The following is a 13,144-nucleotide window of genomic DNA, read 5'->3' as shown; positions in this document are numbered from 1 at the left end:
AAAGCTCTGCCTGGTGAAGGAGGAGTTCAAGAGGATGGAGGAATTGGGGATCGTACAGAGGTCCGACAGCCCATGGGCCTTGCCCCTGTACATGGTGCCCAAAGCAGCCAGGGGTTGGAGACCATGCGGCGACTACCGCAGACTGAACAAGGCTACCTCTCCAGACTGCTACCCCGTGCCACACATACAGGACTTTGCAGCGAACCTGCACGGGGCAAGAATATTTTCCAAAGTAGACCTCGTCCGGGGATACCATCAAATCCCAGTGCACCCTGAAGACATCCCCAAAACAGCACTATTCACCCCGTTCGTCCTGTTCGAGTTCCTCCGAATGCCGTTCAGCCTGAAGAATGCCGCACAGACGTTCCAGCAGCTAATGGACACGGTGGGACGTGACCTGGACTTTGCGTTCATCTATTTGGACGACATCCTTATAGCCGGCAGTTGTCGTCAGGAGCATCTGTCCCACCTCCGCCAGCTCTACCAGCCTGAGTGATTTCGGCCTCACGATCAACCCGACCAATTGCCAGTTCGGTCTCGATACCATCGACTTCCTGGGCCACAGGATTACCAAAGACGGGGCAACACCTCTGCCCGCCAAGGTAGACGCGATCCACCACTTTGCCCGGCCCAACACGGTCAAAGGCCTGCAGGAGTTCGTTGGTATGGTGAACTTCTACCACCGTTTCCTCCCCTCGGCAGCCCGTATCATGTGCCTTTTGTACACCCTGATGTTGGGTAAAGGCAAGGACATTACCTGGGACGAGGAAGCCGCGGCTGCTTTCGTTAAAGCCAAGGAAGCCTTGGCAGATGCCGCGATGCTGGTGCACCCCAGAACAAACGTCCCTACCGCCCTCACAGTAGACGCATCCGACACAGCAGTCGGTGGGGTGCTGGAGCAGCTCATCGAGGGGCGTTGGCAACGCCTGGCATTCTTCAGCAAGCACCTACGACCACCCGAACTCAAGTACAGTGCTTTCGACCGGGAGCTGTTGGCACTGTATCTGGCAATCTGGCAATTCAGGTACTTCTTAGAAGGCAGGCCGTTCACTGTGTTCACGGACCACAAACCTTTGACCTTCGCGTTCACGAAGGTGTCCCTGGTCGGCTCACCTGCAGCGACATCTGTCCTACATCTCCGAGTACACGATGGACATCCAGCATGTCTCGGGAAAGGACAACGTCGTGGCGGACGCGCTCTCCAGACCAGCTGTCCAGGCCCTGTCCCTGGGGGTGGACTATGCAGCACTGGCGGAGGCGCAGCAGGCAGACGACGAGATGCCCAGCTACAAGACCGCAGTCTCGGGTTTGCAGCTGCAGGACTTTCTCGTAGGCCCAGGTGATAGGACCCTCCTGTGCGACGTGGCTACCGGCCAACCTTGCCCCATCGTCCCGGCAACCTGGAGGCAGCGGGTTTTCGACTCCATACACGATTTGGCGCACCCATTTATCAGGACAACCGTCCGGCTGGTCTCCAGCAAGTTCGCGTGGCACAGACTTCGCAAGCAGGTCAGTGAATGGGCCAGAACGTGCGCGCAGTGTCAAACAGCCAAGGTGCAGCGGCACACTAAAGCCCCGCCGCAGCAGTTCGAACCCACCCACCGGAGGTTTGACCACATTCATGTGGATGTCGTGGGCCCCCTACCAATGTCTCGAGGAGCGCAGTACCTCCTAACTATGGTAGGCAGGTTCACGAGGTGGCCAGAGGCGGTCCCGCTCACCGACACATCTGCCGATTCCTGCGCCCGAGCACTGATTGCAACCTGGGTAGCACGCTTCGGGGTACCGGCCCACATTACCTCCGACAGAGGCGCCCAGTTCACCTCCAGCCTGTGGTCGGCTGTGGCCAGCCTGTTGGGAACGCAGCTACACCACACTACTGCCTACCACCCACAGTCGAACGGACTGGTTGAACGCTTCCACAGTTACTTGAAGTCGGCTCTCATGGCCCACCTGAGAGGCCCTAACTGGGTGGATGAGCTTCCCTGGGTCCTGCTTGGAATTCGTACAGCGCCCAAAGAGGATCTGCAAGCCTCATCGGCCGAGTTGGTGTACGGTGCGCCCCTGGTCGTCCCGGGAGAGTTCGTACCAGCCACAAGGGGGCAAGAGGAAGAACCCGCAGCAGTCCTGGACAGGCTATGCGAAAGGCTCGGCAACCTGACCCCCGTGCCGACTTCACAGCACAGACGGACCCTGACCCATGTACCCAAAGACCTGCAAAACTGTAAGTTTGTGTTTGTACGAAGGGGCGGACACTGGGCACCGCTACAGCGGCCGTACGAGGGGCCGTTCAGGGTGATCAACAACAACGGGTCCACATACGTTCTGGACATTGGGGGGAAAGAGGAGGTTTTCACGGTGGACTGACTCAAACCAGCCCATGTGGACTTGGCGCAGCCGGTCGAGGTTCAGGCACCGCGGCGCAGAGGCAGACCTCCCAAACAGAGGCTGATCCAGACTGTGGACATTGGGAGGTGTATCGCTGGTTCTGGGGGGTGGGGGTTATGTGGCAACCCACTTTCTGCGCAGGTGAACCGGCTCACAAATAGCCAGCGCGCGGGGGGAGACTTTAGTAATGCACCTCCGACGTCATTTCCACCCGGAGAGGTCGGGCGCTAGGGATTTAAGTGCCAGCACCGCGAAGTTTGAATAAACTAGTCTCGAAACGACTTACCGACTGCATGTCGTTATTTCAGCGCTGTGTGTAGCACATCGCTACAATATTTCATTTTCTTGGTTCTTGTAGCTGTCAAAATTATAAACTAAAAATCTGCCTTAACTGTCCCCTTTTCCTCCTTTGATCTAATCCTTCCATACCTCCCTCTTCCATTTTTCACACTTGATCACAGAATGAACTCACCCACTCTAGTTCTGAGTCCTGATGAAGGGTCTCGGCCAGAAATATCTTTTCCATGGATGGTGCCTGGCCTACTGAGTTGTTCCAACATTTTGTGTGTGTTGCTTAGATTTCCAGCACCTCCAGATTTTCTCTTGTTTGTCACTCTAACTTATTTTACATTTCATTCTTTCCTCTGTTCACCTCAACATCCTGAAATCTCTGATCATGACGTTATGTTTCCCTCCTGTTGTATGCAAGGCCTAGGATTGAATACTTAAGCAATCAATTATTTTATGTTTTATATTTTGTAATTAATTTAGTTCACTTTGTAGAGATCTGTTTTTACTTTGACATGAAAGAGGTTTTCTTTTGATCAATGTCAAAAAAAAAGCCTTATTAAATCCACTGTGATTCAATGTTGCAAAACAATAAAACATGAAAACTTCAAAGGGAGGTGAATACTTTTTTATAGGCAGTCTATACAACCCTGAGATTCATTCTCAGTGATGGATGCTGCTTTCCTGCGCAGTACTCATGTAGATCGGCTCAGTGGTGGGGAAGGCTTTACCCTTTATGTACTAGGTGGTATCCACTACTTTTTAGAGGATTTTCTGTTCAGGAGCATTGGTGTTTCCATACCAGGCCATTATGCAACTAGTGAAAATAATCTCCACCGCACATCTATAGAATTTTGTCAAAGTTTCAGAAATCATGCCGAATCTTGGCAAACTTGTAAGGAAGGAGAGACATTGCTGTGCTTTCTTAATAAGGGCATTTTCATGCTGGGCCCAAGATAGCAAGGAATTTAAAGTTGCTGACCCTCTCCACCTCTGTTTCTCTGATGAGGACTGATTCATGGACCTCTGGTTTTCTCGTCCATTAACATTTTATTGATCGGTCATTTTAATTTCACTTCAGTGCCGTGGGCTGCCAGGTTCATCATTGTAAAACTTTTTCAGTAATTCCATTCTTTCCTCCTTTAGTGTGTTATAAATTGCATTTTTGCCATAGATATTGTTGGTTCAGTTGTGTCATTGTACATGTTTGTGGTCTTGGATCCCTATGGTTTTAAATGGAGACCCATGTGTAATTGTTCTAGAGCTAACAAACTCATATTATTCAAATAGAACTTCCTTTTTCAATCTTTTTTTATTATTTAAAAAATAAAGATAGATATAGATCAGAGAAGTTATCTCAAATACACATTTCAATAAAAGTACAAAGAAAAGAATATACACTGTCAAAATCATGTGTAGTATAATATTTAGCTAATATAAGAAAAGAACCACAGCTCCTCTTAACAATTCATAGAAAAAAAGAATTAAAATTTCTACTAGATTGAACAATTTCACAGCACGTCATTGTAAAGTTAGATTTCAGAAGTAAATGATACAAGTGGGTTTGATCCCAGGTTGTGTGTTATCAATGCATTAATTCCATTGTTTTCCTTCTATGGTAAAGTTAGATGCTTTAGTAAATTGTTGGATTTTCATTACAAACAGATGTTCACCAAATATGAAAATGTTGCAAATTAATATAAATAAGTATAGTCAAAGTAATTTTATTTTGCTTTATTTCACAGCTAGATATTGTGCAAGAGGAATATATCCACCAGTTAGGGCTAAACCAGACCAAGGTCGTCAAGGCAGCATTTGATCTGCATGGTACATGGTTGGTCACTGTGGAAGAAAGAGTGGATGATGAAACTGACATTGAGCAACAGATGAAGCTTTGGACCTATAATGAGAAGAAGCAGAGGTGATATTTCCCAGTGTGTGGTACAAAAGCAGCACCTGGCCAATTTTTGAATGATTAATAGATCTTGAATTTAAAAGGATTGATCTCTATTTTAATAATGGCTGTTTTAAGCATGCAAGTACTTTATTGATTTTCTGACAATGCCAGAGCACTTGAATATAGATAATAGTTCTTTTGCTCAAGTCACATAAATAAGTTTCCTTTGATTGGGCACGATGGAGGCCTTGAAACAGATATTTCTGACAAATGATTGTTGCTGTTCATTGATGGCATTTGTCAACCTTTAGAATTTGATCCCATTCATTACATATAGTTTAGCAGAAAGAAATGCTGCAGATAATAGTTTGACTAACTCTGGAACATCAGTGAAAGATCACTGTATATGATTAGCAACACATTAAATTTGTGTCATTTCTAAGTGTGCTACTCTTTGACTCAAAGTACCAGCAGAGGATCTGATATGTAGCTACAAATAGAATAAGAGACAGCTTGTCAAGGCAGTGAATTCTGGCTGTGAGAAATATTAGCAGTGCTTTTACAATTGTATTTATGCCTGAGTATAGAGGCGTCGAATATGCAAAAGAGCCAAGAATAGGAAATTCCCAAACAGGCTTTTAAATATCCACGCAGTCAATATTTATCGTGATCCCTTTGAATAATTGTGATATTAGGCCCGTCATTCCATTTAAATTCATATTCTAATTGTATGAGGTCAGCCTGAAAAAGTGGAATTTGTATCTTCCCATCTGTGTTTCACACTAATTTGATCTTCTTGTCATTCTGCATGTTGCTGTAAGTGTGCACCAGCCCCTTCAACCTGACTAAAATTCTGGAAGTCTCCCACTAAGATTCCATGTTCATTTTAAACATTGCATCTCCCTTTAAGAGGAAGGGGTGTTATGCAGTTCCTTTCCACCCAGGTCTCTGCAAGGATTTATCCTTTATAAACACCCATCAATAAATAGTTCATTGAAAATTGAAATCTGAAGTTGGAGCTCTCATAATGTCATTCTATAAAGAAAATTTTGCTGATTCTTATAAATTCAGGTACTGTTTCATTGATTCCTGTGAAGTTCCAGGAATTATGTAACCTCTTGCTGAAATTTACATGTGTCCTGTCCAGGAAAACAGACTATTAACCTGATGCAGCAAATCTTACAGTAAATTGAGATGTATCAGATCTGACTTGTTGTGTAACTTGTATTCAATATTTTTCCTGTCGACAGTTTTGTCCTCAATACCACAATCTGCGCACCACATGAAAACCATATTTCAAACGTATGCTTTCAAAATTTGGATGATTCCAGAAGTCCACCTACTTTGGTAACATCTAGCTTGGACGGTCGGTTTAAAGTCTGGATTCTAGGGGATGATTCTGATATCTATCGTAAGTACCTACCGTTTGTATTCAGGCCATTTAGACAGCTGTATATACTTGGGAAAAATAACAGCTGAGCAATGTATTACACTGAAATTGGATCCTGAATATGAGAGAGAACAGTACTGTGAAGTTTGGTTGTCATGATATGGGAAATCCAGGTGTTGTAATTGAGTACACTGCATGTTGATTTAAAAGAAATGGAGCTATTTGTTCTTGAGCTATCACTGATTTTAAACCCAAAGACGCAGAGTAGAACCACATGTTACGATAACTTACTTTTGTATATTCTAAGGTTCCTGTCTTCAAGGGTGAATGTCTAGCAGGTACGGTAACATAGGCAAGAAGTATTGTATGTCATAAGTAGTAAATTTCCAAGGAGGGTGCATCATTTTAATGACAATCTGCAAGTTTGCCTAATTTATAGTGATATGTAAAGATAATGTTTTGCAATACCTCCACTGAACTAATAAATATTTTGCAATCTTTGTCTATTTTAACAACTTTGGAGAACATCAGGAATGCTGTATAAATGTAGCAGGTTGAACAGTAGAAGGTGGTGTTGCATAACTTCACACTGAACCAATGTCCAGTAGCTTTTAACAGTTGTTGGGGAACTTGGATAAATAAAACATACCAGATTTGCTGACTACATGATTTACCTAACTCACCTTCTCTTCAGCTGATTGCACACTATTTGCTGATCATTGGCACGGGAGGATTATCTGTGTTTTGTAGTTTTATTTCCTGAATGATTACCATGAGTAATATCAAATTGCAATGCTGGTTATTAGAAGGTAAAGTTCAAAGTTTTTACCCAGTATTAAGCTAATTGATCAGAGCTTTGTTTCCAGGCTTTGATGTTATTGTATTCTCTGAACATTACTTTCCAGAAAAAAGTGAATGCTGGACGTGTGACTTTGTGGGAACATATCATAAACTGCAGGCTACAAATTGTTGTTTCTCTGAGGACGGTTCCCTACTCGCTGTCAGCTTTGAACAAATCATTACTCTGTGGGATGCAAATACTTGGGACCTGAAATGTACTTTCTGTCAGCCACCGGGGAATATACGGTAAATGTTGCAAGTGTGTTGTTATTTGTTAATTTTAATTTAGTAACTGTATTTACCTAGTGGCAAAATCCCTGCCATTGTTCCTATGTGATAAACACAAAGTGAAGAGAAACTTCAGTTCAGAAAGCCATAAAGAATAAAGACTATTTTATGTAGGATTAGCACTGAAGTGTACAGTATACGTACACAACACTGGAAGAACTCAGCAGGTCAGGCAGCGTCAGTGAGAACAGAGTAGCCAATGGTTCGGGCCGAGACCCTTCATCAGGATCTCTTCCTCCCCCCATTCCTGATAAAGGGTCTCAGCCCGAAACGTTGACTACTCTTTTCTCACGGACGCTGCCTGACCTGCTGAGTTCTTCCAGTGTTGTGTACATATTCTTTGATCCACAGCATCTGCAGTTGTATTTTTGTGAAGTGTACAGTATATTGACCGTAATAAAAATCAAATTAATTCTTGAGAGCAAGCAGTTGTATAATGGATTCATGAATGTTTATATGTTATCTCATTGTGGTTGAATTAGGTTTATGTGCTTGTATCCTGGATGGTTTGAGTAATCTATGGTTAAGTACTATTTTCATAAGCATTTGCATTAGGCAAGTATAAATTTGATAATAAACATGCCCTTAATTATATTTAATATAGCACAATCAATCATTATTAGTTTGTATAATTTGGTATTTTGTTTTAATCTTTCAGGCATCTTGCCTTTGGAAGACTTAGTTGTTCAAAGTACCTGCTTGCTTCAACTGATAATGGGTTTCTCTGTTGCTGGAATCTTTTGTGCTGCGCTTGTGAGTATGAAATTTCTAGCACCAACAGATAATGTACAGTTAAAAAACGTGTTGCAGAGTATTTTACAAACATGTTTTGCTTTACAGTGGAATGGAGCACACAGCTGAATGTAATGTCTTTGCAAGTCGATCCTCTCTCTGAGAATGTTGCTGTGTTTTCAGACCTTCGTAGGAACATAGACTGTAAGTATAGTGGTTATTGACAAAGGCAAATTATTGAAATTAGTACAAACTAATACATTTAATTTGGTACTTGAAAAGGCTTAGGTTTCACGTTTCCAGTTTTCAATTAATTGCATTTACAGAGAATTTATTTTAGTTTTTACAGTGCCTTATAAAAGTATTCAGCCCCAACCTTTTGTTCACGTAAGTGAGTATTACAACCAGTGATTTTGATCAATTTAACTGAGAATTTTTATTTGTGAATCACATGCTTCTCTTTTCACAGTAGAGCCCAAAAAGAGGGAAATTTGTAAGGCATGAAAAACCCAAAAGTTCAAAAACTGAGATGTAATCAATTCAAAAGTATTCATGCCCCTTTGCTCAGTACTTAGTTGAGGCTCCTATTGCAGCTACCACAGCCGGTAGTCTTTTTGGATAAGTCTCTATTAGCTTTACACAACATGATGGAACAAGATTTAACCATTCCTCCTTGTAAAATTGCTCAAACTCTATCAGGTTAGTTGGGGAGCAGCAATGCATAGCAAACTTGATGTCTGGCCAGGGATGTTCAATCAGGTGAAGGTCAGCACTCTGGTACATCAAAGGACATCAGTTTTATTCCTTTGAAGCCACCCCATCGTTGCTCTGGCAGTGTGCTTTGTCCTACTGAAAAACTAACTTCCTCCCCAGTGTAAGCTTTCTGGCAGAGGCAAGCAGGTTTTTATCTAGGATCTCTCTTATAAAGCAGCATTCATCTTCCCCTCAATCCTGACCAGATTTCCAGTCCCAGCAGCTGAAAAGCATCCTCCTAGCATAATGCTACCTCCACCATACTTTACAGTAGGGATTGTGTTTCTGTGTTGAGGCCAAAATGTTCCACTTTAGTCTCACCCAACAACAAGACTTTCTTCCACATCTTTACAGTATTTTCTAAGAGATGCTTTGCAAAGTTTTGATGGGCACAGATATGTTTTTTTTTTTAGCCAAGGTGTCTTCCTTGCCCTTCGTCCATAAATGCCCTTTTTATGCAAGACCTTAAAAATTGTGTAGCCAAAACCTATTGAAAAGATAGCTTAGTTGGCAGAGGGGGTGGTGGGACTCTGTGTTTAAGAAATAATATTAAATCATTGGAAAGAGATAACCTGGGATTAGAAGGTGTAGAGTCTATATGGGTTGAGCTAAGAAATGGCAAGGGTAAAAGGACCCTAATGGCAGTTGCATACAGGCTCCAAACAGCAGCTGGGATGTGGATTACAAATTACAGCAGGAGATAGAAATGGCATGTCAGAAAGGCAATGTCATGATAATCATTGAGGATTTTAACATGAAAGTGGATTGGGAAAACCAGGCCAGTACTGGACCTCAAGAGAGAGAATTTATTGTATGTCTCAGGGATGGCTTTTTAGAACAACTTGTTGTTGAGCCCACTAGGGAATTGGCTGTGCTGGATTGGGTGTTGTGCAATGATCTGGAGGTGATAAGAGAGCTTAAGGTTAAGGAACCGTTAGGAACAGTGATCACGATATGATCGAGTTCACTTTGAAATTTGAGAGGGAAAAAATAAAATCTAATGTGTTGGTATTTCATTGGAATCAAGGAAATTACAATGGCATGGGAGGAAAACTGGCCAAAGTTGACTGGAAAGGGACATTTGCAAGAAGGACAGCAGAGTTGCAATGGCTGGAGTTTCTACGAAAAATGAGGGAGGTGCAAGACAGATATATTACAAGTAAGAAGAAATTTTCAAAGGGAAGGAGGACAAGTGGCTGACAAGTGAGGTCAGAGCCAAAGTAAAAGCAAAAGAGAGGGTATACAAGTAAGCCAGAGCTAGTGAGAAGTTAGAGGATTGGGGAGCTTTTAAAAACTTGCAGAAGGAAACTAAGAAGGTTATTCGGAAGGAAAAGATGAATTATGAGAGGAAGCTGGTGAATAATATAAAAGAAGATATTTAAATCTTTTTTAAGTATATAAAGGGCAAAAGAGAATTGAGGGTAGATATAGGACCAATACAAAATGACGCTGGAGAGCCTGCAGAGAGATTTCGATAGTTTAGGGGAATGGGCAAAGTGACAAATGAAATACAGTGTTGGAAAGTGTATGGTCATGCACTTCGGTGGAAGAAATAAACGGGCAGACTATTATTTAGATGGGGAGAGAATTCAAAATGCAGAGATGCAAAGAGACTTGAGGGTCTTTGTGCAAAATACCCTAAAGGTTAACTTGCAGGTTGAGTCGGTTGTGAATAAGGCGAAAGCAATGTTGGCATTCATTTCTAGATATAGAATATAAGAGCCGGGATGTGATGTTAAGGCTGTATAAGGCACTCGTGAACCATTCTCGGAATATTGTGTGCAGTTTTGGGCTTCTTATTTTAGAAAGGATATACTGACATTGGAGAGGATTCAGAGGAGATTCACAAGAATGATTCCAGGAATGAGAGGGTTACCATATGAGGAACATCTGGCAGCTCTTGGGCTCCATTCCCTGGAGTTCAGGAGAATGAGGGGGGATCTCATAGAAGCATTCCAAAAGTTAAAAAGTCTGAACAGATTAGATATGGCGGTTATTTCCCATGGTACGGGATTCTAGGACAAGAAGGCACAACTTCAGGATTGAAAGAGTTCCTTTTAGAGCTCAGATGCGGAGAAATTACTTGAGTCAGAGGACAGTAAATCTGTGGAATTTGTTGCCACAAGCATCTATGGAGGCCCAGTCCTTTGGTGTATTTAAGGCAGAGATAGATAGGTTCTTGATTAGCCAGGTCATCAAAGGGTATGGGGTGAAAGCAGGGAAGTAGGGATGACTGGATGAAGTGGATCCATCCATGATTGAATGGCAGAGCAGACTCAATGGACTGAATGGCCTACTTCTGCTCCTATATCTTTTGGTCTTCATCTCCAGTTACAGGCTTCTGCAGCGCACTCAAGAGTGACTTGGTGTCACAGTAGCCTCTCTTACAAGTCCCATTCTTCTCCAGTGACTAATCTGACAGGCAGTGTAGTCATTGTTTCATATTTTTCCACTTTTTCACAATGGACTGCACTGAGCTGAGAGATAAGTTCAGTGCCTTTGAGACGGTCTTTTTGTCATTTTCCTGACTTGTCTGGAATGCTCTTCTGTCTTTATTTTGGTTGGTCTGTTGAAAATCTACTACACTGTTGGACATTGCAGAGAGAGAGAGGGTATTATGAATTCATTGAAAACAGGTGATCCTCCAATTTTCTACTTGAACAAATAGTGTGAGTTGGTAAGGCAGTATATTAATACTGAGAAAAAATAGTGTAGTAATTACGAAGAGGATAAATACTTTTTCAGCTTCACAATTTTGGTTTTAAATTTTTCGTAAATTGTTGACAGGTTTTGAAAGTTTTCTTTTGATTTGACACGATGCACAATGTTTTGTAGATTAGCTCAAAAAATCCTATGTCAATATATCTTAAATTTAGAAAATGAGACCATAAAATGGGAAAATAGTTGTGGGGGCTGAATACTTTAAGGCACTGTATATCCTATTCTTTATTTATAGCTTGTATTAAACTCTTCTTGTGGCTTTAAATAGTCTTCTTGTTTATTTCAATGACTATTGAAAAACATTCTATCAGCATTTTTTCTAGGAAAGTGAAGAAAACATGAGATAAATTCATGTCCTACAGTTTATTTTTTGTTTGTTTACTAATGACCATTTCTCCAGTTAGATTAAAAAAACACTGGCCTTTCTCTTTTGGTTTCCATACTGCACAAAAGTGCAATGCCACATGATATGTGGATTGTTTCTGAAAGACTGCACTAGGGAATGGAGTAGCACATTCTGTCCATTCCCTTGCCATGACACCCATCTAGTATCTTGACAGAAACTGAAGAAGTCAGCCACTTGGCAGTGAGGTTGGATTACCAGCATGGATTTTGTGTCCTGGAGTGAAGTTGCATAAGTGTTAAAATTAGGATGCATCATTCGGGCAGCTTGTAACCTGATATTGGTGCAAGTTTTGCACTCGGTGGTAAACGTCTCTTGGTGCCTCTGACCTGTGAAGAAAGTTACAATTTACCTTTACACAGTTCCCTAGCTAAGTTTAAGAAAGAAGCAGCCTGTGGGGTAGCAATAATGGCATGTAAAATGCCCCGCTGCCCTGCACCTATGAAATAGTAAATTATCTGGTATTCCTGGTATCAACATTTGTCAAAGCTGTTCATAATGTTGGAATATTTCTCGTATTCAGAAGTATTCAACTAATCTTTCAGATTATTGTTTTTTTCCCTAAAAACGCATAAGCTTATTGTTGTCTTTATGTTACACCACTACTGAGATCAATGAGTTAATCAAATTCCTCATCATAATTGGTATGGAAACATTGCCTTCCCATGCTGGGCTCTGTTATGTGTCCCAGGCAAGGAAAACTGAATTACCACATCATTCTCTCATTCGATAACTCAATATTCTGCCTTGATGAATGCCAACCACATTTAATTCTTTTTTTCTTTTTGTTTGCTAAGTAATAGTTTTAATAGAAAAAAATGTAAAACTATGTATAATTTGTCATTTGCCATAATTTTAAGACTATACCTTTGTTTAGTCTCTCCAAGTCAATGCCTGAATGTTGATTATTTTTATAGTGTTTGTTTTTAAGCCCAATGAGCCACGACCCTTGTACATGCAGAAGAATGTGTGTGATGTTCCAGTCAAGTCGGCTGTCTTTGTTCCCAGAGAACTGGCTGAGGACTGTAGTTCAGAGAACCAGCAGTGGTTAGCCAGATCACAGCTTTATTTCCTCACAGATTCCCAGGTAAAGCAATTTTAAGTTGTGGAGCTGAAAGCCAATTAAGGAACTAAGCTCTTCTAATTTATGAAGTGATTGATACATTGGGAAACATTTTTTTCCTCTGGCAGGACTTGATGACATTCAGTACAAAATCAGAAGAAGAAAGACTAACGCTATCCAGCAAGCAGGTGCGTGTAATATGGCCAGTCCCTAAGAAACATTTACTTTTGCAGGGTGGCCAGAATTTTGTTTATTTGGTTTAGAGATACAGCACAGTAGCAGGCCCTGCCAGCCCAGTGAACATGTGCCACATGTGACCCATTAACCTACTAACTGATATGTCTTTGGAATGTGCGAGGAAACCCACATGATCGTGGGGAG

At 42.0% G+C, this 13,144-nt stretch overlaps 1 protein-coding gene across 1 annotated transcript in view; it reads left to right on the top strand.

Annotated features, from left to right (window-relative positions):
- wdr75 (WD repeat domain 75) overlaps window positions 1-13,144 on the top strand; it is a 46,657-nt gene that overhangs the window by 25,482 nt on the left and 8,031 nt on the right. Inside the window, exons 12-18 of the mRNA XM_073047007.1 lie at window positions 4,422-4,597; window positions 5,824-5,984; window positions 6,869-7,049; window positions 7,750-7,844; window positions 7,932-8,027; window positions 12,618-12,787; window positions 12,892-12,951. Of these exons, the coding sequence (XP_072903108.1) occupies window positions 4,422-4,597; window positions 5,824-5,984; window positions 6,869-7,049; window positions 7,750-7,844; window positions 7,932-8,027; window positions 12,618-12,787; window positions 12,892-12,951 (939 nt within the window). The remainder of the gene's footprint in view (window positions 1-4,421; window positions 4,598-5,823; window positions 5,985-6,868; window positions 7,050-7,749; window positions 7,845-7,931; window positions 8,028-12,617; window positions 12,788-12,891; window positions 12,952-13,144) is intronic.

The sequence above is a fragment of the Hemitrygon akajei genome, chromosome 5, assembly GCF_048418815.1.
Source record: "Hemitrygon akajei chromosome 5, sHemAka1.3, whole genome shotgun sequence".
In the NCBI taxonomy this organism is placed as follows: Eukaryota; Metazoa; Chordata; class Chondrichthyes; order Myliobatiformes; family Dasyatidae; genus Hemitrygon; species Hemitrygon akajei.
The sequence above is the reverse complement of the archived record's forward strand: the minus strand, read 5'-3'. Positions and strand labels throughout refer to the sequence as shown.